Source organism: Tachypleus tridentatus, chromosome 7 (genome assembly GCF_004210375.1).
Source record: "Tachypleus tridentatus isolate NWPU-2018 chromosome 7, ASM421037v1, whole genome shotgun sequence".
NCBI classification, from domain to species: Eukaryota; Metazoa; Arthropoda; class Merostomata; order Xiphosura; family Limulidae; genus Tachypleus; species Tachypleus tridentatus.
Window position 1 is genome coordinate 10,286,195 of NC_134831.1, and position 25,531 is coordinate 10,311,725.

The 25,531-nt window shown below is 34.3% G+C and overlaps 2 protein-coding genes and 1 long non-coding RNA gene across 11 annotated transcripts in view; 2 read left to right on the forward strand and 1 right to left on the reverse strand.

The window, feature by feature from the left end:
* The first annotated feature begins 2,981 nt into the window (after positions 1 to 2,981).
* LOC143257903 (uncharacterized) lies at positions 2,982 to 13,916 on the forward strand. Its single transcript, XM_076516943.1, has 4 exons — positions 2,982 to 3,121; positions 7,986 to 8,069; positions 11,040 to 11,110; positions 12,737 to 13,916. Exons 2-4 carry the CDS (start codon positions 8,024 to 8,026, stop codon positions 13,784 to 13,786), a joined length of 1,167 nt encoding a protein of 388 aa, XP_076373058.1. The 5' UTR covers positions 2,982 to 3,121; positions 7,986 to 8,023; the 3' UTR covers positions 13,787 to 13,916.
* A 2,573-nt stretch (positions 13,917 to 16,489) lies between these two features.
* LOC143257902 (myosin heavy chain, muscle-like) overlaps positions 16,490 to 25,531 on the reverse strand; it is a 48,916-nt gene continuing 39,874 nt past the window's right edge. For all 9 annotated transcript variants that reach the window (XM_076516941.1, XM_076516937.1, XM_076516939.1 and 6 more), the window contains 10 exons: positions 24,986 to 25,118; positions 23,971 to 24,187; positions 23,576 to 23,816; positions 23,082 to 23,403; positions 22,026 to 22,157; positions 21,539 to 21,778; positions 21,137 to 21,337; positions 19,786 to 19,941; positions 18,817 to 18,880; positions 16,490 to 16,755 (listed from right to left, as the gene is read on the reverse strand). In XM_076516941.1, the coding sequence (XP_076373056.1) occupies positions 18,827 to 18,880; positions 19,786 to 19,941; positions 21,137 to 21,337; positions 21,539 to 21,778; positions 22,026 to 22,157; positions 23,082 to 23,403; positions 23,576 to 23,816; positions 23,971 to 24,187; positions 24,986 to 25,118 (1,696 nt within the window). In that variant the 3' untranslated portion in view covers positions 16,490 to 16,755; positions 18,817 to 18,826. The remainder of the gene's footprint in view (positions 16,756 to 18,816; positions 18,881 to 19,785; positions 19,942 to 21,136; positions 21,338 to 21,538; positions 21,779 to 22,025; positions 22,158 to 23,081; positions 23,404 to 23,575; positions 23,817 to 23,970; positions 24,188 to 24,985; positions 25,119 to 25,531) is intronic.
* On the forward strand, positions 19,898 to 20,224 carry LOC143257904 (uncharacterized). The gene is made up of 3 exons (XR_013032012.1): positions 19,898 to 20,015; positions 20,062 to 20,094; positions 20,162 to 20,224. It is a non-coding gene; the product is annotated as an uncharacterized LOC143257904 (long non-coding RNA).

The following is a 25,531-nucleotide window of genomic DNA, read 5'->3' on the forward strand; positions in this document are numbered from 1 at the left end:
AGCTATGTGTTACATAGTAAGGATGAACAATAGCATTACGTTTTGTATCAAAGCTATATGTTACATAGCAAGAATCAACAATAGCATTACGTTTTGTATCAAAGCTATGTGTTACATAGTAAGGATGAACAATAGCATTACGTTATCTATCAAACCTATATGTTACACAGCAAGGATGAAAATTAGTAGTATGTTATGTATCGAAGCTGTATGAATTATAGCAAGGTTCAACGATTACATTACGTTATCTATGAAAACTATGTATTACATAGAGAGAAATAATGATAGCTGTACGTTATTTCTTAATGCTATATGTTACATGGCAAGGATCAACAATAGCATCACGTTATCTATCAAAGCTATATGTTACATAGCAAGTATCAACAATAGCATTACGTTATCTATCAAAGCGATATGTTGCGTAGCAAGGATCAACAATAGCATCACGTTATCTAGCAAAGCTATATGTTACGTAGCAAGGATCAACAATAGCACTACATTATCTATCAAAGCTATAGGTTACATACCAAGGATCAACATATAGCTTTGATAGATAACGTAAAGCTATTGCATCAAAGCTATACATCTCTTAGTTTCCAATGCTAAAAACTAGTTTTTGAAGCCCATGGTGGGCAGAGTATAAATTGCTCATTATTTATCTCTGTCCTTATCTACAAACAAACAAACAAACAAACAAACATGTTTTATTAATAATTACATAGTTCACTCTTCAGTCCTATCCATTTTTATATTGTTGGTAATGATTATCACCTGAAATTTTTATCTTTTTAACACTCTTGGAAAAACTATCTATCATCTGATGAGAATAGTTTACTTTCCAATGCTTACAGCTGCAAAATTTCTGAAGGATGAATAATTCTTTATGAACGTGACAATCAAAAATGTGCTCAGAGTAGAAAACTGTTACAAATTTGTTTAAGGAGTGGAGAGAAATTGACATAATGCTGTTGGGAGAATTTCACACCGATATCGACAGTAGTTATTTCTTGTATTGTTAATGATAGTATTTCACACCAACGTTGACAGTAGTAAGTTCATGTAATAGTGTTTTCCGTATTTCACACTGATATTGACAGTAATAAGTTCATGTTAAGATGCTGACAGTATTTCACACCGATACTGACAGCAGCAATAAAAGAAAAATGACAACGTTTTCAGGTTATTGTACAGATCAAAAAGAACTTTCAAACATATGTGTGTTAATAGTTACTTTAGTCATTTTTGTCCTTACAAAATTCCAAGAGTACACAGAAAGAACAGTTTTATTAACCAACCTCAAGATAATTAATTATTAATTATTATTACGTCGCCAATATTGTTTAAACAAATTTTTCAAAGCTTACTTTTTTGCAATAAGATAGCTAAGCCTTGTAGATGATTGTCCAGTAAATAAATATTAAGTATTATATTTGTTAAATTTTACATTTTCAATTTTACAGATCCACTGTACATTGACATGTGATTTAAATGTATAGTAAAATTTATATAATTTATCAAGTTCACATAAAAATCTTTATTGAAATAACTAAAACAATAAACATGAGTAATGAAACTTCATATTCTCTAGTTTTCTACTGAATATAAAGAATAAATTGAAACTTGTTATATTGGTGACACCCTTTTGAGAGCTCTCTTTAGACATGCAAGTAGATGAAAGGTTGTAAAGATAAACATAAGTTGAGGGAAAATTGTAAACAATTTATTGAACATAAGATGTGAATAGCAGATACAAAATGGCCTGGCATAGCCAGGTAGTTGAAGCACTCGACTCTTGGGCTACTCTTTTACCAAAGAATAGTGTGATTGATTGTAACTTTATAACGCCCCTACGGCTGAAAGGGCGAGCATGTTTGGTGGGTGATGATGACTAGCTGCCTTCCCTCTAGTCTTCTGCTAAAATAAGGACAGATAATGCAGATAGCCCTTGTGTAGCTTTACGCGAAATTCAAAACAAACCAAACGCACATACAACCATAATCACCTTTTACGTAACTTTACATATTTTTAACCCTAAAGAGTATGTAAGTTCTTGTTTTTGTAACATTAACTCCACTTGGTATTTAATACTTTCTTTCTGAAATAATGACATAAACATTCCACAAAATTTTAATAGCAATAATAGTTAGTAAAATGAATAATTGTTTCTGTTTTGCATGTTAAAGTATTAGTAACACTCGTTTCTAAACTTACAGAAATCAGCTGGTTTATGTACAGAATTCAGAGAATAGTATATGTTAGAAATCCTCCAATGAAAAGATTTCCAGAGTTTGATGAATGGTATATGTTAGAAATCCTGTAATAAAGAAGGATTCAGAGTTTGATGAATGGTATATGTTAGAAATCCTCTAAAAAGCAGGTCCACAGTTTTCGTTTACGTAACGAAATATCTAAGCTATTAGTTTTAAGAATCCTTTTAGGATAAATTGGTAACTTCTCACTGAGTTCCCTTTGACTAACATTATCTTGAAGGCGTTTCAATACGCCACAATCAGTATTCCTGATTTGTACAGTGTTTGTGTAGATTATATTTATCCTTTGTTTGTGTGACAGTACATAACTTACATCTTCCTATCGTTGTGCTGTTTTTCAGAAGATAATAAAACATAAGATACTTTATGAAACTGTTGGCTTGTTGGGTTTCTAGATTTCTTTCAACAATTGACAGGTTTTGTTTTTGTAATACAAGTCTGCTAAGAACGAAGAGTAACTGACAATCGTCGTCTTTTTTATTATGTTTCTTTTATTGCGTGTTACATACTTGCTACAGAACAAATATCAAGACTTAGTACAGGTTTTTCCTGTGTGTGTGAAGACCAGCACTAAAACATCGGATGTCCACGTGCACCAGCTGACTCTTACCCTCCTAACCTAGATTTTCCTTGTGCAGGACGTAATAAAGTAAAAACAAGAAATAATAGTGATATAAACGGATCGTTGGCTTACTGACCTATATCAAAACCAATAAAGTTTTAGTGCTAAACCAGTGAGCTCTTCTGTAGTCACGGTTAACTTTCAAGGTTAGAAGCAACGAGCAACATTCACGAGAACATCTCATCTGGCTAGAGGAGAGACGGATCCTACTTCTATTTCTATTAGTTTTGTAAGTATACCTAACGTGTTAGTGAAAGATTTCTTATATGCAATTCTCCTAGATTTACCTACACCAGAACTAGTGACGTATTCTAGTATTGATAGTAATGGTAACTCATGTAGGTTTGAATTACATGTATTACCATAGTAATACACACTTTGACATCAGGTAATCATGATTATTTCAGGGATAAAGGAAGATATAACACAAAGTATTCACTAAAGTATTAGCATAGTAATACACACCTGGATATTAATATCTAGTCTTTTGTTAACACAGGGCACATAGCAACACACGCCTTGACATTAAAAATGTCTCTAGTCTTAATAGGTGACGGCCCGGCATGGCCAGGTGGGTTAAGGCATGCGACACGTAATCTGAGGGTCGCAGGTTCGTGTCCCCGTCGCACCAAACATGCTCGCCCTTTCAGCCGCGGGGGCGTTATAATGTGACGGTCAATCCCACTATTCGTTGGTAAAAGAGTAGCCCAAGAGTTGGCGATGGGTGGTGATGACTAGCTGCCTTCCCTCTAGTCTTACACTGCTAAATTAGGGACGGCTAGCAAAGATAGCCCTCGAGTAGCTTTGGGCGAAATTCAAAAACAAACAAAATCTAAATGGGTGATTTCATTAATTAGATATATCATTTTCTGTAAATAGGTTTCCCGTTCCTTAACAATGACATAATTTCTATAATACAATTTAAAATCAATCAAACCAAAAGTTTCCAATAACTGCTAAGCTCTGAATTTTAAGTATGGGTCATAATAATAATTTTAATACGCAATATAAATAATAGAATTTCATTAGGCTGTCTTCCTGACGAATATAACACTTCAGATATTTTACTATTTTCGTTGCGATAACTTTTATTTCTTGATATTTACTGTTTTTTGAAAGACAAAAATTATGATATAAATTTTGTGATTAATATATTTAATATTCTTTACATATATATATATATATGTATTGTTTGTTTTGTTCAATTAAGTACTTCAGTTTCCTATATGGTTATTTTTGACTCGTGAATTATCGAAATTAACTTTCAAAGCGGAACTGACACATTTTGGACAAGGATAATCGGTAAATAACAATCCACCCTCGTTGTCAGCTGGCTCTAGGTCTTTAGTTAATTCCGACACGTACACGTGTTTGAGATCATCGAAACTGTTTATTTAAGTTGGACTAAAGAAGCAATTGTCAAGAATGTTTTTACGAAACCTAAACCCTGTCTTTTTTTGAGGAACTGTAGAAACTACTCACTATAATATCTTTAAGAAACACAAAGCCTGTCTAAACAGTAGAAGCCACTATTTGACATGTTTCTGATTTTAGTGCCAATAAGACAGTTTTGTTCTTGTTATTTAAACAGTTGGTTGAGTACAGGTTATCAAAGTATTGTTCTTACCGCCAGTGGAGAAATATTTAAAATACATCAAGAACTAAGTATTAAATCACTGATTCTTTCCTCTTAGTATTATTAAGAAAAATAACTTCAAACCTTAAGGAACAGGTCACACAAATCATTGTTCTAATTCTTGTAAGGAAAAATAAGTTTAAACATGAAAGAACAGTCCATATAGATTCTTCTTCTCATTGTTGATATGAAAGATAACTTTAAACCTTAAGGAACGGTTCACATAGATTATTGTTCTTATTGTTGATACCAAAGATAAGTTTAGCATCAAGAAATTATTCACATAGATCACTGTTCTAATTCTTGATATCAAAGAGGAGTTTAAACTTGAAGAAATAATTCACATAAATCATTGTTTTTATTCTTAATAGGAAAGATAACTTTAAACATTAAACAACGGTTCACATAAGTCATTGTTCTTATTGTTGATATCAAAGATAACTTTAAACCTCAAGGAAAGGTTCACATAAGTCATTGTTCTTATTCTTAATATGAAAGATAGCTTTAAACTTTAAGGAACGGTTCACATAGATCATTGTTCTTATTGTTGATACCAAAGATAAGTTTAGCATGAAGAAATAATTCACATAGATCACTGTTCTAATTGTTGATATCAAAGACAAGTTTAAACTTAAAGAAATAATTCACATAAATCATTGTTATTATTCTTGTTAAGAAAGATAACTTTAAACCTTAATAACCGGTTTACATAGGTCATTGTTCTTATTGTTGATATGAAAGATAAGTTTAGCATGAAGAAATAATTCGTATAGATCACTGTTCTAATTGTTGATATCAAAGATGAGTTTAAACTTGAAGAAATAATTCACATAAATCACCGTTCTTATTCTTGATACGAAAGATAACTTTAAACCTTAAGGAACGGTTGACATAGATTATTGTTCTTATTGTTGATACGAAAGATAAGTTTAGCATGCAGAAATAACTCACAAAGATCACTGTTCTTATTCTTGTTAGGAAAGACAACTTTATACCTTAAGTAACGGTTCATATGGATCATTGTTCTAATTGTTGATATGAAAGATACCTTTAAACTTTAAGGAACGGTTCACATAGGTCATTGTTCTTATTGTTGATATGAAAGATAACTTTCAACCTTTAGGAACGGTTCACATAAGCATTGTTCTAATTGTTAATATGAAAAATAACTTTAAACATGAAGGAATAGTTTGATATGCTAATTTAAAATATGTTATAGTTGTCTCTAGTTGTTTACTTACTTGATTATAATATGTTACTGTCGTTTTGATGATCTGGTTAGAGTTACGAATGTTTTGATCTATTGCTGAAGTGATACAGGTATCATCGACTTACAGTTAGATTTATTTTGTTATAATAGGTGAAACTGTCTTAGAAAGGCGATTTTATTGTCACCTGGTGGTTAATTCATTACAGATATTCTCGATGGTTAAAGAAAGTTATAATATTTTTTTATTTTAATGATGTGAGATACGTCTAACTAAAAACATGTAGAAGGTTCTTGTAACACAATACAACTGAAAAATTAATTATTAAGTAATTTTAAGAAATTATTTATTTAATATTTATATATGAAAAACAAATACTGGTCGCTACAGTACAACCGAAATAAGAATGAACAATTGGAAACCCTCAATAAACTACACTTTTTTAAACAACAACACAAGTAACCCTGAAAAAACAGGACTACAATAAACACGTTGTGTTAAAAATATAACTTAACCGAAGAAATACCATAACATGTTACTCCAGCACACAAAACAATATTTTAAGAGCATAATACATATTACTACAGCACACAAAACAGTACTTCAACACAACAACACTCATTACTACAGAACATGAGACAATACTTCAAATCAAAACACACATTACTGCAATACATAAAACAGTACATCAAAACAATAACACACATCACTACAGCACATAAAACAAAACTTCAACACAACAACACACATTACTACAGCACATAAGACAGTACTTCGACACAACAACACACATTATTGCAGTATATAAAAGAGTACTTCAACACACAGTACTACAGCATATAAAACAGTACTTCAATACAACAACACACATTACTACAGCACATAAAACAGTACTTCAACGCAACAATACATGAAACAAAACTTCAACACATATTACTACAGCATATAAAACAGTACTTCAATACAACAACACACATTACTACAGCACATAAAACAGTACTTCAACGCAACAATACATGAAACAAAACTTCAACACATATTACTACAGCATATAAAACAGTACTTCAACACAACGCACATTACTATAGCACATAAAACAGTACTTCAAAACAACACACATTACTACAGCACATAAAACATTACTTCAAAACAACAACACACGTTACTACAATACGTAAGACAGTACTTCAACAAGACAACACACATTAGTACAGCACACAAAACAGTACTTCGACACAACACACATTATTGCAGTATATAAAAGAGTACTTCAACACACAGTACTACAATACATAAAATAGTACTTCAACACTGCAACACATAAAACAAAACTTCAATACCACAACACATAAAATAGTACTTCAACACTGCAACACATAAAACAAAACTTGAACACCACAACACACATTTCTACAGCACGCAAAACAGTACTTCAACACAACAACACTCATTACTACAGCACATAAAACAGTATTTCAACAGAACACGTTTCTATAACACAGTAGTAAATAATAAAATGTAGCTTAGGTGACACTTTAGTTGTTAAGTGACTTGGGTTGTTCTACTTCTCGTAGTTAGATCATTGCACGAAGTAAGTTTATCCACGTTTCTGGGGCGGTTCACGTACGCAGAAGGTTGAATTAAAGTATGAACTAGAAGCTACACGTTACTGGGCAATATTAAACTAGAATCTATATGATACTCACCAGTATCAACTGGAAGCTACACGTTACTCAATAGAATAAAAAGCTAGAAGTTAATGAGAGATAGCAACTAGAGGCTACACATTACCATTTGGTTTTATCGCATAATTTACCACCGATCGTTGAATCATTCCTTTATATAAACAATACAAAGTTAAAGTAAATAAAATAGTAAAAATAGTTTATTCAAGAACTTCTTCAGCTATAGATTAGTTTCGAGAAAATAAAATAAACTTAAGTCCTAGTCCTGGAAGAATAAGATCAGCTTTAGTTTTGATCCTGGCTGATGAGATAACTTGATGTTAGTTCTGGGTGGATAAGACCTACTTTGGTTTTATTCGCGGGGTAATAGCATCGAATACAAATTTAAGAAAGTAAGATCAACTGGCAAAAGTTATATTTATGGGTAATAAAGTTTATCATATTAACAAAAAGAAACAGTTTTCATTTTTAGTTGTATTTTTGAAATTAATAAAATTAAATATTCTTTCGACTTTTATTTAAATACAACTATTTATGTATCCTGATTATATTTCCATTTATTAGAAGGAACTTTTGTTGTGCACAAAACCTTAAAGTCGAAAATGAGGAGCTCTATATCTCCAGAAATCCTTCTGATGATTGTAGCAGGTAAGTAATTTGTGATTTTATCAGTCTAGAAGCATAGAATTGAAGAGCACTTGGATTTTATCTGTTTAAGTAAGTAATAGTATTGAATACGTGGCCTTATTTACAGAACAGCTACAAGAAACAAAATAGAGTGACTCTCGTATTGAAAACATAACCTTATTTAAAGAACACCCATAGGAAACAAACCACAGCATGCACCAGATATGTGTTTGACAAGCAAAGTAAGTTCTCTGTTTGGTGGCAACAGAAAAGGTGAAACGAACAAAATGAAGTTTCAAAACAAAAACAACTGGATCCTTCATAGTTTGAAGGAATACAAGTTGGCTCTCTAAATACTAAAATAATACAAATAGACTCTAATTTGAAGAAACACAAGTGATCCTAACTTGAAGGAATGCTGCTGGACCCTTCAAACTCTCAAGGAATACACTTGGACAATAATTTAAAAGAATACTACCGGACCATTGAATAAAACTGTATTTAATTCAGTCAGCAATCTGAGTAGTGGTTTGAATTTGACGGTATTTAACGAAAGTTAATATCTCACATATAAAGGTAAACTTTGAATATAACCCAATTAAATGTGTGCATGTGTTGAGCACAAATACAAGAAACTAAAACATATTACATATTATATTGACACCTAATAACAGTATAAACATATCCTTGTGACGTCAAAAAAGCGTACAAAAATGATATATAAATATCGTTTTTATGACTGACTCAAGATAAGTGAAGTTATTTATAGATTCCCTCTAAGTCATGTAACAAGTGTGCACAATTGTTGTTTTACTACTGAGTCGTGTAACGAGTGTACGTATTTATAGTTTCATTACTAAGTTCTCTTAGAAGTGTACATATCCGTAGTTTCACTAATAAATCATGTTCTAACTATCTCTCCATTTCATTATGAAGACAAATTTGGAATTAGTTGACTGAGGTACACTTCAAACTGTAAAAAACCTGAAAACAAGGTACATAAAAACACTTAATGAGACACGTCAAGCATGTTTTACCATGAAAACAAGGTACATAAAAACACTTAATGAGACACGTCAAGCATGTTTTACCATGAAAACAAGGTACATAAAAACACTTAATGAGACACGTCAAGCATGTTTTACCATGAAAACAAGGTACATAAAACACTTAATGAGACACGTCAAGCATGTTTTACCATGAAACAAGGTACATAAAACACTTAATGAGATACGTCAAGCATGTTTTACCATGAAAACAAGGTACATAAAAAACACTTAATGAGATACGTCAAGCATGTTTTACCATGAAAACAAGGTACATAAAAACACTTAATGAGATACGTCAAGCATGTTTTACCATGAAAACAAGGTACATAAAACACTTAATGAGATACGTCAAGCATGTTTTACCATGAAAACAAGGTACATAAAAACACTTAATGAGACACGTCAAGCATGTTTTACCATGAAAACAAGGTACATAAAAACACTTAATGAGATACGTCAAGCATGTTTTACCATGAAAACAAGGTACATAAAAACACTTAATGAGATACGTCAAGCATGTTTTACCATGAAAACAAGGTACATAAAAACACTTAATGAGACACGTCAAGCATGTTTTACCATGAAAACAAGGTACATAAAAACACTTAATGAGATACGTCAAGCATGTTTTACCATGAAAACAAGGTACATAAAAACACTTAATGAGACACGTCAAGCATGTTTTACCATGAACATCTTTCATCTAGTAAACATTTTAAAACAGTTATAGAGAGTATTTAACTCACTAGGAGTAGGGTAGTTAAAAGATTATTTTGGACTCCATCAATTTGACATGTAATAATCATATCTGCCAGGTTCATTACTGTAATAAGGTACGTTTTACACATTGGTTCACATTCATTACAACTAGATGACCTGTATTAATCATATCTGCCAGTTTTACTACTGTACTAAAGTAAGTTTCACACACTGTATACAGTTTCGTTACAAGCAGATGACCTGTATTATGTGCAGTTCCATGCATTAACCAAGACTAGATTACTGTAATAAGGTATATCTTAAATATTATGTACAGTTTCATGTATTAACCAAGACTACGTTACTGTAATAAGGTATATCTTAGATATCACGTACAGTTTCTTGTATTAACCAAGACTAGATTACTGTAATAAGGTATATCTTAAATATTATGTACAGTTTCATGTATTAACGAAGACTACATTACTGTAATAAGGTCTATCATAGATATCATGTACAGTTTCTTGTATTAACCAAGACTAGATTACTGTAATAAGGTATATCTTAAATATTATGTACAGTTTCATGTATTAACCAAGACTACGTTACTGTAATAAGGTATATCTTAAATATTATGTACAGTTTCATGTATTAACCAAGACTAGATTACTGTAATAAGGTATATCTTAAATATTATGTACAGTTTCATGTATTAACCAAGACTACGTTACTGTAATAAGGTATATCTCAGATATCACGTACAGTTTCTTGTATTAACCAAGACTAGATTACTGTAATAAGGTATATCTTAAATATTATGTACAGTTTCATGTATTAACGAAGACTACATTACTGTAATAACGCATATCTTAAATATTATGTACAGTTTCATGTATTAACCAAAATTACATTACTGTAATAAGGTATATCTTAGATATTATTTACAGTTTCATGCATTAACAAAATTACATTACTTTAATGAGGTTTGTCTTAGATATTATGCACAGTTTCATATATTAACCAAGACTAGATTACTGTAATAAGGTATATCTTAGATATTATGTATAGTTTTATGTATTAACCAAAATTACATTACTGTAATAAGGTCCATCTTAGATATTATGTACATTTTCATTTATTAACCAAGACTACATTACTGTAATAAGGTATATTATAGAAATAGAATTATTATACTTAATATTTCATGACAATAACAGAATATCGTAACTTTTCCTTCATTCAGTTACAACGACATGGACTGTCAAGGCAGAGACTGTGAGGAGTACAGGGAAGTCAGCTGTCTGGTCAGTAAAGGTAAGATTGTTCTAATTAACTCCTCATTACAGTGGTACCTCGGTTCTGGAACGACTCCCTTCTCGAACAATTCGGTTTTCAAACATATTGTTTGAGAAAAAAATGTCTCGGTTGTCGAACATAACTTGGTTCCCGAACCAAGTTGTCGTGGCTCGAACCTCCGAAATAACCCGACTGATGACCAGAACGACCCTTCGACCATTTTCGGCCCACGACAAGCTTGCCCAAAACATTTTACCCGCACCTGTCGCTCAGTCCACACCCCCGCTAAAATCTGCTGTGAATGTTCTCGTATTTCTTTTTGTTTTTCTAAATATTCTGATTAAATAAGCCACCATGGGGTCAAAGAAGGATAATGAAAGCAGCAAACCAAAAAGAAAAGTTGTTAGAGTCACAATAGAGGTGAAAAAAGATCTCACAGCGAAGTATGAGAGTGGTGTTCGCGTGTCTGACCTTGCTACACAGTTTGGTATGGTGAAGTCTACAGTCTGCACCATACTGAAAAATAAAGAGGTCATCAAAGGAGCTGATGTTGCAAAAGTAGTGACAGTTCTTACGAAACAAAGATCACAAACAATGGAAGAGGTAGAAAAACTGTTGTTGATTTGGGTAAACAAAAAACATTTAGCTGGTGATAGCATTTCTGAGACCATCATTTGTGAGAAAGCAAAGCAGTTGCATGATGACCTCCTGAAAAACACCCCTGGAACAAGTGATGATGCAAGTGATGCCTTTAAAGCTAGTAGGGGGTGGTTTGAAAAATTTGGGAAGAGAAGTGACATACATAGTGTGGTGAGACATGGGGAGGGTGCCAGGCAGAAACAAACCTCATTAGACAAGTTTTTAGTGAGAAATAGGTCCAGTAAGTCTCAAGCAGGTTGAAGCAGTGCAAAGTGACAGAAAAGAGAAAGAACCCCAGAAGGAGAGTTACTTGACGTTTTTATGGAAGGTGACTCCCCTTCCAAACAATAATAACCCTCCTACTATCCACGTTCCTCACCATAAGCTCTCCTCAGCACAGGTAAAGTGCAGTTAAATTTTCATTTATTGTTTTTTTATTGTGTTTATAGTTTTTGTGGTTGACTTTATGCATGTAAGTATTATTATACAGGTATAAATAAGCAATATTTTTACTTAAAATGCTTCATAATGCGTAATTTTTTGGAGACTTGTAACGGAATAATTTAATTTACAGTATTTCTTATGGGAAAAATTGATTCGGTTTTCGAACAGCCTTCTAGAACGGATTAAGTTCCAGAACCGAGGTACCACTGTATTTAGATTAGTGAGAGTCTTAATGTTAATAAAGACAAATTTCAAGTAAAGCTCTTACATAAATGTATACAAGTTTCAAGTAAAGCATTTACATAAATATAGATAAGTTTCAAGTAAAGCATTTACACAAATATAGACAAGTTTCAAGTAAAGCTGTTGTATAAATGTAGACAAGTTTCAAATAAAGCTCTTATATAAATGTAGACAAGATTCAAGTAAAGCTGTTATACTATTAAATGTAGACAAGTTTCAGGTAAAGCTCTTACATAAATATTCCCATTGATATAATTATCTTGAAAGAACACAATAAACTCAGACATATTTAATTCACTCCTGTATTTCTTGTTATAGGACGTCGGTGGAAAATATGAAATCAGTCAAAAGCTTGAAGAAAACTTTGATCCAGGGTTTAAGCCTGAATCCATTGTAACCGTTACGGTAACCGGTAAACCAAAAGATGGGTTTCTTATAGGAAATGATGGATTTTCAAACTCTGTTAGACAAACCTCTAAAAACAAAGATGACTTATATTTTGTGCATTTTGTTGTTGGTAATGAAGATAAAAAAAAGACTGCAAATGCAAATGTTGCTACTTTGTTGTCTAAAATTATAACAGCTTCAAGAAAAGCCAGTAACGGTGCACCACAGTTCGTAGTGTTTGCTTCACCTTCTGGCAAAGACAAATTAATGAAAAATTCCAAAACATCAGAGGCTGGCAGCTTTAGTAGTGATGAATACGATGACACTTTGTCGGAGAAAACACCTTTGAAACCACTAAAACTCGATGGACCAGAAGGTTCGGACGTTGTTTTCCACAAAACCTTTAATCTGCCAAACTTCTCTTCCCGACATCAAAAGTCCTCTCAAAGTCCGGGTCCAGACAGGTCTGGTGAACAGCTACTAATCCCTGGTGGTGACAACTATTATGTCTCGAGTGACGAGACTGGTTTCCAAGAAAGTGGTTCCAGCGAGAGTGGACGTGTAGCTCCTTATACTGTGCCTGCTCCTTCACCCCCTGCACGTGACTATCAGCCTCCACCCGTTGCCTATACCACCAGGGAAACTTACGGTCAACAACCACTACCTTACTCTCCTCTGCCTCCAGAAAGGTCGTATGATAGCAACCGATGGGGAAGCAGTGGGGGTTATGAGGGCTACGGCAGCAGCGGGGACTATGGGTATGGTGGAGGATACAGTAGCTACGGAGGAGGGTATCCTCCAAATAAAGGGGTCAGTATTCAATTGAGTGGTGGTGGAGGAGGGCATAACGCGTTGGCATCTTTAGCTAGTCTCTTGCTGCCGAGCCTTGGCAAACCAAAGGTTAATCTCAATGGTAGGGTGGTGTTTGGGGTTGTTCTGGACAAAGGAATCGGCCTTGGTGGAGGTGGTTATCACGGTTGATCCTCCAATGACCTCGACGTAGGGTCTTATAAAAAAAACGTACACTGAGCAATGTAAGTAGTTTGCCCAGGAGGCAAGACTTGTTTCCATGGTGACGGAACTCAAACTGATTTAAAGACTGTTTTTTATTCGTTTTATACAATAAATATTTTTATTTTTTTACATACTGGATCGATAATGAATAGCAAAACGCACTTCTTTGCCAGTAATATTAAGCCTAAGATAATCTATATCAAAACAAATACTTGTCCCTCTGTTAACTAGAATTTGCATGAAAAAGGAATGTTCCAAATTTATATTTCTGTACTACTACTTAAAGTGACAAGATAACAGTTCGAGAATTTGTGACAGATATAGTGGTGAATGTCTAGTTTCATGTTATACTTCAGTTACAAATGTTACACATGACGTGGTGAATGTCTAGTTTCATGTTATACTTCAGTTACAAATGTTACACATGACGTGGTGAATGTCTAGTTTCATGTTATACTTCAGTAACAAATGTTACACGTGATGTGGTGAATGTCTAGTTTCATGTTATACTTCAGTCAGAAAGGTCACACGTGAAGGACGTAATGGTGAATATCTGTTATACTTCGGTAACAAATGTCTAATTTGATGTTTATTTTATGCTTTTATTAAAAGTCTCTGAATAATATTTGAGAACCACAAACCAAGTTTCTCTTCACTCCGAAGTTAGATTAAAAAAAAAAAACAATTCTCAAAGTTTTAAATCTCAATGGCAGAATGACTTCCTGAAACTTTAGGGCTGGTTCCTGCAATTTTTTAGACGATAATAAGACACTGTGTGCACTACAGAACGAGAGATGGAACAAATTTTCCGTTTAGACCAAGGAGATAATAAAATTAAAAGTAAAGAAATACACATCTAACGAACTTGTCTTGAGATTTACACACAGCTGTTAAATTTCGCTGATTTATCTTTATTTTCATTGTAAACGTGTGTTTTGTATGAAAGATATATGCTATTAAAATATCTATTTTTCCCAAACGTTACTCTTTTTTCATTTCAATCACAAATTTTGAAATATATCTCAGGACAACTGGTGTGGGTATTAAGATGGAATATTTCTAGGTGTTGAGTCCTTTGTTAAACAGATGTATATCTTCATTGTTTAATTGTTGGTCGGATCTGTTAATTATGAGATTAGTTGATTGGCGTCTTTCTTGTTGTTGGCACCTTGTTTATCAAGTTTTTTGTACACCACATACCATTTTTATACCCATACCAGACAACCTGAGACATATTCTCACTTCAAATGGGTTTCTCGTCCTCACGAACAAATTTGGAAACGACAAAAACACGTTTAATATTGATGAACAAAAAAAGTGAACACGTGCATGTGGACAACTAAAGCTGTAATCATTGTTTAGTCCACATATAAAAACTGTTATTATGTGACTACATATCTATTATTTGGTCTTGAATTACTCTAGTGGTAATATATGTGACCAGCAGAGAGACAACACAGCTTCTGGTAAACAGTAATACATGATTCTGTGATGAAGTAGGCCTGGCATGGCCAAGCGCGTAAGGCTGCGACTCGTAATCCGAGGGTCGCGGGTTCGCGCCCGCGTCGCGCTAAACATGCTCGCCCTCCCAGCCGTGGGGGCGTATAATGTGACGGTCAATCCCACTATTCGTTGGTAAAAGAGTAGCCCAAGAGTTGGCGGTGGGTGGTGATGACTAGCTGCCTTCCCTCTAGTCTTACACTGCAAAATTAGGGACGGCTAGCACAGATAGCCCTCGAGTAGCTTTGTGCGAAATTCCAAAACAAACAAAACAAACTGTGATGAAGAAACAAGTTACCGTTAGTAAAACAGACCTTCAAGCAACAGAACCCATACGTAGCAGAACAGAAAAATTTTAACATCATGAGTCTATCTAGATGCAGGTAACAAAATTATATGTTTCGTAATGGAAAAAACAGAAAGACCTTTCAATTCAAAAAGTGAAATCAAGTACCTAGGCCTAGCGCCAACTAAATAATAGTTCGTTGTCAAGAGAAAACAAAATGCCTACAGATGGCGTCCAAAAGTGAATTTAAAAACACACGCGTGTTACTTATGAAATGTGTACCTTAAACACAATGTATAAAAATTACAGTTAGCCAGCTTAGTCTAGTTCAACCGATACAAATATCACCCAGCAACTGATGACATAAATAACGTTTAGACCATCGCTGTGTTGGAGTATTGAGGCTTGGTATTGGACGAAAAGCTTTGTTGTTACTGTATATAGGAAATATGACGTAATTCACGTATTATTACGTTCTTATTTACTTCGACTATTCATTTCGTATTATAACACTGGACTGTGTGTAATTTTAGTTCTCAGTAGATCTAACATTGGTTTCAAAAGCTCTGAAAAGAGACGAAACCAAACTTCTGTGGACTTTTCTGTTAACGTAATAGATAAGAAATTATTAGCAAGTTTCAAAGTTGTATTTTGGATAGTGTTGTTTTAAAATTAAAGAATTATATCAACATTACGATTACTCAACATAATTTTAAATTTGTTTTCTATTGTTTCTAAAACACGTGATTGCTTATCATAACTTTGTGTTACTTTTCCAGATATCTGAACAGCATAGTACGTTGTAGTTATAGTGAATAGTAGAATATTTCCTGTTGTGATCGAAGTCACTTCTGCGTATAGTGAGTAGACACATGACAACCAACGACAGTAGACAGCAATATTTATTTAGATACCACATGATCATAAGTTAGACTATTAATTTCTGTAGCAACTTCGAGACAACAACCCCGTTTAAAATGCATTTAAGTAGAATGAACTTCCTATTTTACACACATCTAATGCTTTAGTTTCATTCGTTTGATTTCTAATAATTTTAAAGTTTACAGAGCCAAAAAGAAATGCGATGCGTCCTTATCCATCGAGGTCCGAATTTTCGTCTATAACCATTATGTCGAGAAGTGGAGAAGTTCTGTAAACAAAATTAAATGTGAATGTTAAACCTGCCAGTGGTTTGGAAAATCTTTATGACATGTTCGAATGAATGCTGGAATTGTTTTAATACTCATGAAACTTAAGTCACTATTTTCATTCTTCATGATACATACACATACATATATACATGTATATACATTTGTCTTACGATGTAAAATGTTTTATATAAAGAACACTAAACCAATTAAAAACAAAACAAAATCATAAACATAAGGTAAAGCTTTCCATAACAAAATATACGAACCTAAGGTGTTAACAAGAAAATAATAATAACTTACAGTTGAAAGTTGTTTGCAAGGAAATAGTAACTTACGATTGCAGGTTGTAAAGTCTAAAGAAGGAAATAATAATAACTTACGGTTGAAAGTTGTTTGCAAGGAAATAATAACTTACGATTGCAGGTTGTAAAGTCTAAAGAAGGAAATAATAATAACTTACGGTTGAAAGTTGTTTGCAAGGAAATAATAACTTACGATTGCAGGTTGTAAAGTCTAAAGAAGGAAATAATAATAACTTACGGTTGAAAGTTGTTTGCAAGGAAATAATAACTTACGATTGCAGGTTGTAAAGTCTAAAGAAGGAAATAATAATAACTTACGGTTGAAAGTTGTTTGCAAGGAAATAATAACTTACGATTGCAGGTTGTAAAGTCTAAAGAAGGAAATAATAATAACTTACGGTTGAAAGTTGTTTGCAAGGAAATAATAACTTACGATTGCAGGTTGTAAAGTCTAAAGAAGGAAATAATAATAACTTACGGTTGAAAGTTGTTAACAAGGAAATAATAACTTACGATTGCAGGTTGTAAAGTCTAAAGAAGGAAATAATAATAACTTACGGTTGAAAGTTGTTAACAAGGAAATAATAACTTACGATTGCAGGTTGTAAAGTCTAAAGAAGGAAATAATAATAACTTACGGTTGAAAGTTGTTAACAAGGAAATAATAACTTACGATTGCAGGTTGTAAAGTCTAAAGAAGGAAATAATAATAACTTACGGTTGAAAGTTGTAAACAAGGAAATAATAACTTACGATTGCAGGTTGTAAAGTCTAAAGAAGGAAATAATAATAACTTACGGTTGAAAGTTGTTAACAAGGAAATAATAACTTACGATTGCAGGTTGTAAAGTCTAAAGAAGGAAATAATAATAACTTACGGTTGAAAGTTGTTAACAAGGAAATAATAACTTACGATTGCAGGTTGTAAAGTCTAAAGAAGGAAATAATAATAACTTACGGTTGAAAGTTGTAAACAAGGAAATAATAACTTACGATTGCAGGTTGTAAAGTCTAAAGAAGGAAATAATAATAACTTACGGTTGAAAGTTGTTAACAAGGAAATAATAACTTACGATTGCAGGTTGTAAAGTCTAAAGAAGGAAATAATAATAACTTACGGTTGAAAGTTGTTAACAAGGAAATAATAACTTACGATTGCAGGTTGTAAAGTCTAAAGAAGGAAATAATAATAACTTACGATTGCAGGTTGTAAAGTCTAAAGAAGGAAATAATAATAACTTACGGTTGAAAGTTGTTAACAAGGAAATAATAACTTACGATTGCAGGTTGTAAAGTCTAAAGAAGGAAATAATAATAACTTACGGTTGAAAGTTGTTAACAAGGAAATAATAACTTACGATTGCAGGTTGTAAAGTCTAAAGAAGGAAATAATAATAACTTACGGTTGAAAGTTGTTAACAAGGAAATAATAACTTACGATTGCAGGTTGTAAAGTCTAAAGAAGGAAATAATAATAACTTACGGTTGAAAGTTGTTAACAAGGAAATAATAACTTACGATTGCAGGTTGTAAAGTCTAAAGAAGGAAATAATAATAACTTACGGTTGAAAGTTGTTAACAAGGAAATAATAACTTACGATTGCAGGTTGTAAAGTCTAAAGAAGGAAATAATAATAACTTACGGTTGAAAGTTGTTAACAAGGAAATAATAACTTACGATTGCAGGTTGTAAAGTCTAAAGAAGGAAATAATAATAACTTACAGTTGAAAGTTGTTAACAAGGAAATAATAACTTACGATTGAAGGCTTATTCTTCATCGACTCCAACTTTAGCTCTAGGGCGACTTGGTCTCATAATAGGCTGAAAGGAGAGAACGACACTGGTTAAGACAAAGTCGTACTGAGATAAAAACACAAAACCACTAACTGTATATGTCACAATAACACAAAACATGTGACGAGTGTTTATTTATACAAATAAAAACACAATAACACTAACTGTATATGTCACAATAACACAAGTCATGGTTTTTATTTATACAAATAAAGACACAATAACACTAACTGTATGTGTCACAATAACACAAGTCATGTGACGAGTTTTATTTATACAAATAAAAATACGATAACACTAACTGTATATGTTACAATAACACAAGTCATGTGATGAGTGTTTGTTTATACAATTTCAGAGTAAATACAGACATTCTGTGATGAACAAACATTTTAACAGCTGAGCCTGAGCTACGGTTAACATTTCTACGTTACTAAAATATCAAGGTTAACTTACTCCTGGACTAGCTGAGGCTGAACTACGGTCAATATTTCTGTGTTACTAAAAGATCGTGGTTAACTTACTCCTGGACTAGCTGAGGCTGAACTACGGTCAATATTTCTGTGTTACTAAAAGATCGTAGTTAACTTACTCCTGGACAAGCTGAGGCTGAACTACGGTCAATATTTCTGTGTTACTAAAGGATCGTGGTTAACTTACTCCTGGACTAGCTGAGGCTGAACTACGGTCAATATTTCTGTGTTACTAAAAGATCGTAGTTAACTTACTCCTGGACAAGCTGAGGCTGAACTACGGTCAATATTTCTGTGTTACTAAAGGATCGTGGTTAACTTACTCCTGGACTAGCTGAGGCTGAACTACGGTCAATATTTCTGTGTTACTAAAAGATCGTAGTTAACTTACTCCTGGACTAGCTAACGCTGAACTACGGTCAATATTTCTGTGTTACTAAAAGATCATGATTAACTCACTCCTGGACTAGCTCCTCGACCAGCTGAGGCTGAACTACGGTTTCTTGCTCGAAGTTTTGCTACTGTGTTTTCAGCCATGTCTGCTCTTTCTTCAGCGTCTTCTAATTCTTGCTGTACTTTACGGAATTTGGCTAAGTTCAAAGCAGCAATTTCCTCCTGTGGAAATAAATAATTAGTCTTTATTATACGTGTAATATCATTAAATTTGCTTTTTAATTGTATACCTTCAGGTTGTTGGTTATCACCGTTAGTTACCCCCGTTAGTTATACCCTCAGGTTGTTGGTTATCACCGTTAGTTATACCTTCAGGTAGTTGGTTACCACCGTTAGTTATATCTTAAGGTTGTTGATTACCACCGTTAGTTTTATCTTTTAGGTTGTTGGTTACCACCGTTAGTCATACCTTTAAGTTGTTGGTTACCACCGTTAGTTTTATCTTTTAGGTTGTTGGTTACCACCGTTAGTTATACCTTCAGGTTGTTGGTTACCTCCGTTAGTTGTATCTTAAGGTTGTCTGTTACCACCGTTAGTTATATCTTAAGGTTGTCGGTTACCACCGTTAGTTATATCCTCAGGTTGTTGGGTACCACCGTTAGTTATATCTTAAGGTTGTTGGTTACCACCGTTAGTCATACCATCAGGTTGTTGGTTACCACTTGTTAGTTATGCCTTCAAGTTGTTGGTTACCCCCGTTAGTTATACCTTCAGGTTGTTGGTTACCACCGTTAGTTATACCTTTAGGTAGTTGGTTATCCCCGTTAGTTATGTCTTAAGGTTGTCGGTTACCACCGTTAGTTATATCCTCAGGTTGTTGGTTACTACCGTTAGTTATATCTTAAGGTTGTTGGTTACCACCGTTAGTCATACCTTCAGGTTGTTGGTTACCATTGTTACCAGGGGGGGATGGAGGATATACATCCCCCTTCATTTTAGATGGGGGGTATGGTGCATACAATCATCCCCCCCTACAGTTTGATCTGCTGAATTGTTTTATTGCATCACAAGCCAACAAATTGTGTGTTTGTTCTTGTGATTCTCGTATTCTTATCAATCGAATTACATAATTAGGCCTAGATGTAGGCTTTTTCAGTAGCCGAAATGTACATCTTTAATATAAGCGTGCTTCTAAGCTTTTCGATCTAAGTTATAGTTCGTAACTTCGTATCAGTCAGTAGGCCTAAGAATACATCCAATTATAGTGGCAACAAGATTACTCTGTGACTGTATGTTTACAGCTTTCAGGTTTACGTAATCAGAGATTACCAATTTGCAAATTGAACAGTCCACATAAGTGTTTGCAAAAATCATCCCCTTCCCCATCGGGTGTAAAAACAATACGCCCTCTACTTACGGCCTCTTCTATCTGTCTTTTGTATGTCTTGATTTTCTGCTGTAGTTTGTCCACCAGGTCTTGCATACGCTCATGGTTCTTCCGGTCTTCATCGATCTGGAACTGGAGCTCCTTGATTCTACGCTCTCCCTTTCTGGAATTCTTAGCAGCATCCGCATGGCGGCGCTGTTCGTTTTCAAGCTCGTTTTCTAGTTCACGCACCTAGAAGATGTGTAAGTAAGCATGTGTCCTTCCAAGTAATTCACATCAATGTAAACCACCACTTACAGTGTTTCTTTATTATCACGTGATTAAAACTTCATCACCTAAACAAAAAAAATCAGTAGAAGCGAAGTAATTTAATGTCTTCCAAGGGAAATATTTAAATTCTAACAAAACAATAAATGTTTCATTGATTCGAACCTTCTGTTCCAGTTTCTGAATGATTTTCTTTCCACCCTTGAGGGCTGAAGCCTCGGCCTCGTCCAGTCTGACCTGGAGGTCTTTCAGTTGAACTTCCATCGCTTTACGCATCTTTTCTTGTTGCTGTCCGTGTTCTTGTTCGGCCCTCAGTTCGTCTGCAAGACGAGCAGCGTCCACCATGGCTTTCTTGGCCTTCTCTTCAGACTGTTTGGCCTCGTTCAGCATCTCATCCAAATCGGTCTATCGAAAACAATTCACCTTTTGTCTTAGCTCTAATTTAGTGTTGAAATATAATAACATGTTCTTAGCAAGACCATGATGAAATGTAACAAACAAAGTAAGGAATGTACAAACAAAAGTCAACGTTTTTGTTTTATTCAAAGTAAATAAAGTTACAAAAGAAAACCGGATTTGTTAAAACACACCAATATAAAGAATGAATGTGATTAAAGAGGCTTTCTTTAAATACTTGTAACTGAACACTGACCTGCAGGGCTTGCATCTCTCCCTCTAGTTTTCTCTTGGCCATCGACAAAGAAGCAGAATTAGCAGACAGTTCGTTCATCTGTTCATGAGCATCAGCAAGTTCTGTTTCTGCTGAACGTCTACCACGGTCAGCCTGGTGAAGAGACACCATACTACATTAACTTACAGCCTGGTGAGGAGACACCATACTACATAAACTTACAGCCTGGTGAGGAGACACCATACTACATAAACTTACAGCCTGGTGAGGAGACACCATACTACATTAACTTACAGCCTGGTGAGGAGACACCTTACTACATTAACTTACAGCCTGGTGAGAAGACACCATATTACATTACTTTACAGCCTGGTGAGGAGACACCATACTACATTAACTTAAACCTGGTGAGGAGACACCATACTACATTAATTTACAGCCTGGTGAGGAGACACCATACTATATTAACTCATAGCCTGGTGAGGAGATACCATACTACATTAATTTACAGAATGGTGAGGATACACCATACTATATTAACTCACAGCCTGGTGAGGAGATACCATACTACATCAATTTATATAAAGAAACATAAAGTGTCATACAGAAATCATTAATGGGTTAAAAGCTTTGGAACAGAAACGTTATTTTGGTCTCTTTGAGAAAGCTGTACTTGTATGAAACGTAATATTTGTCTCTCAAAGAAAGCCATACTTAAGAGAAATGTGATTTTGTCTGTCAGAGGAAGCCTCACCCCTTACAAACGTGATATTTGTCTCTTGGGGAGAAGTTTCACCCATGAAAAACGTGATATTTGTTTCTCATAGGATTTTGTTTGTTTTCCTACAGCAAAGCCACATCGGGCTATCTGCTGAGCCCACCAAGGGGAATCAAACCCCTGATTTTAGCGCGGTAAGTCCGTAGACTTAATGCTGTACTAGTGGGGGTCTTCTCAGAGGAAGTCTCACTTGTTATAAACGTGATATGTGTTTGTCAGAGGAAGTCTCACTTATTATAAACATGATATTTGTTTGTCAGAGGATGTCTCACTTGTTAAACACGTGATACGAGTCTCACCTGTTCTAAGAGCTGTCTGCTTTCCTCCAGTTCACCCTGGAGGGCATGGCTACGTCTTTCTGCCATGGCATATTGTTCTCTAGCTTCATCACGTCCCTTCTGTTCTTCTTCCACTGCTTGCTGGAGTTCTTTAATCTGTTGTTGATACCTCTTGATGTTCTTTTGGGCTTCAGCGTTGGCTTTGTTAGCGTGGTCCAAAGCTATCTCCAGCTCATTAATGTCGCTCTCCAATTTCTTCTTCATCCGCAACGCCTCAGCTTTGCCCCTGGACTCAGCTTCCAGACTGGCTTGCATGGAGTCAATGGCTCTCTGATGATTTTTTCTGTGAGAGTACAAGAACATGAAATTGTTGCATGTACTCACTTATGGTGAAATATATGGATTTTTTTATTATTTATTTACATTTTCACTATCAGACAATGTTATTGAGACCAGAAGCAAAAACAAGAAGGATCTCTTGGATTAGAACTAATATTTGATATTGGTCAGCAAACCTTGTGTTTTCGAACTCCTCCTCTTTGTCCTGAATCCTCCGGTCAATTTCCTGACGGACCTGAGAAAGTTCAAGTTGAGCACGGAGCACCTTGTTCTCTTCCTGTTCAAGTGCTGCTTCAGCCTCTTCCAGAGCTGCCTGGAGTTCTTCCTTCTCCATCTCTAGCCTCTTCCTGGATTTCTCAAGTTCATGAACATTCCTTCCTCCCTCACCAAGTTGGTCAACAAGGTCCTTGATTTCATCTACACGAGAAAAACGTGTTTTGATAAAATCTATTCTACGTGTGTAGAAAGAAACAGGCTTAACATGACAAAAAACTATTATACATTTGTACAAAGAAACAGGCTTAACATCACTAGAAACTACTCTACGTGTGTACAAAGAAACAGGCTTAACCTTGCAAGTTCTTGTTTTCCCTCTTCACAGCCTCATACTGCTCCTGACCTTCCTCATACGAAGCTCTCATCTTGAAGAGTTCTGTAGAGTAATCTCTACACTCCCTCTGGGAAGCATCTAATTCTGCAGAGAGGTCGTCCACCTTCTGCTTCCACTCTGCTATCGTTTTGTCAAAGGACTTCTGTTTCTTCTCTAGCGTGGCAGCGAGGCTGTTAGCCTAGAAAGACAGATGTCCAAACTGTTTAAAACTGGGATGTAAATGTTCTCCTTTCATCTTCATCATGGATATTGATAGTGAACAATGATTCACAGATTGTGGTTGCTACCTGAAACCTGACTTATCATGGTTCTGATTAGTAAAAAATAATGTGACTACTAAGTGAAATACAACTTATTCTGGCACTGATTGGTTAAAACTAATGTAATTACTGACTGAAACATGACCTACTCTGGTTCTGATTGATTAAAACTAATGTAATTACTAACTGAAACTTGTTCTATTGTAATTCTGATTGGTTAAAACTAATATCATTACTAACTGAAATATGACCTAGTTTGATTCCGATTGCTTAAAACTAGCATGACTACCAACTGAGACATGACTTACTTAGTTTCTAATCGGTTAAAACTCGCATGACTACTAACTGAGACATGACTTATTTTGGTTCTGATCAGTTAAAACTAGCATGAGTACTAACTGAGACATGACTTACTTTCGCTCTGATCGGTTAAAACTAACATGACTACAAACTGAAACATGACCTACTGTGGTTTTAACTGGTTAAAACTATGTTACTGATAAAGCATACTTTTAAATTGTTTTTAATGTTTACTTACACACACACTATACCAATGTTTTTATGTAAAAACAGTTATATTAGAAATAAAAGTATTTAAATGTTCATCAACCACATGATAACTTTCTCAAAACACCTGGCATAGCTGGGGTATAACTATAGTTTCAAGTTCATAAAGTAACGGGTTAGATAAAAAAATGAATTAATGTTACACTTACCCTATCAACCTCAATAGACATATCCTCAATCTCCCCCTGGAGGCGAGATTTGGCTTTCTCTAAACCGCCACACTTTACATTGAGCTGCTGAATGTGCTCCTCAGCTTCTTGTAGCTTTGCTTGGAGTTTAGTTCTGTAGGACATGAACACATTCTAACATTGTCAATACCCTGCACTAAACTAAGAAATGAACACAATTTAACATTGTCAATACCCTGGCACTAAATTAAGAAATGAACTCAATTTAACATTGTCAATACCCTGGCACTAAACTAAGAAATGAACACATTTTAACATTGTCAATACCCTGCACTAAACTAAGAAATGAACACAATTTAACATTGTCAATACCCTGGCACTAAATTAAGAAATGAACACAATTTAACATTGTCAATACACTGGCACTAAACTAAGAAATGAACACAATTTAACATTGTCAATACCCTGGCACTAAACTAAGAAATGAACACAATTTAACATTGTCAATACCCTGGCACTAAACTAAGAAATGAACACAATTTAACATTGTCAATACCCTGGCACTAA

Bases quoted from the DNA above. Each gene is read 5' to 3' on its own strand.
- LOC143257903 (XM_076516943.1), top strand. From the start codon at position 8,024: ATGAGGAGCTCTATATCTCCAGAAATCCTTCTGATGATTGTAGCAG. The intron at 8,070-11,039 runs GTAAGTAATTTG...TCCTTCATTCAG, and splicing joins CCTTCTGATGATTGTAGCAG to TTACAACGACATGGACTGTC. The intron at 11,111-12,736 runs GTAAGATTGTTC...TTCTTGTTATAG, and splicing joins CAGCTGTCTGGTCAGTAAAG to GACGTCGGTGGAAAATATGA.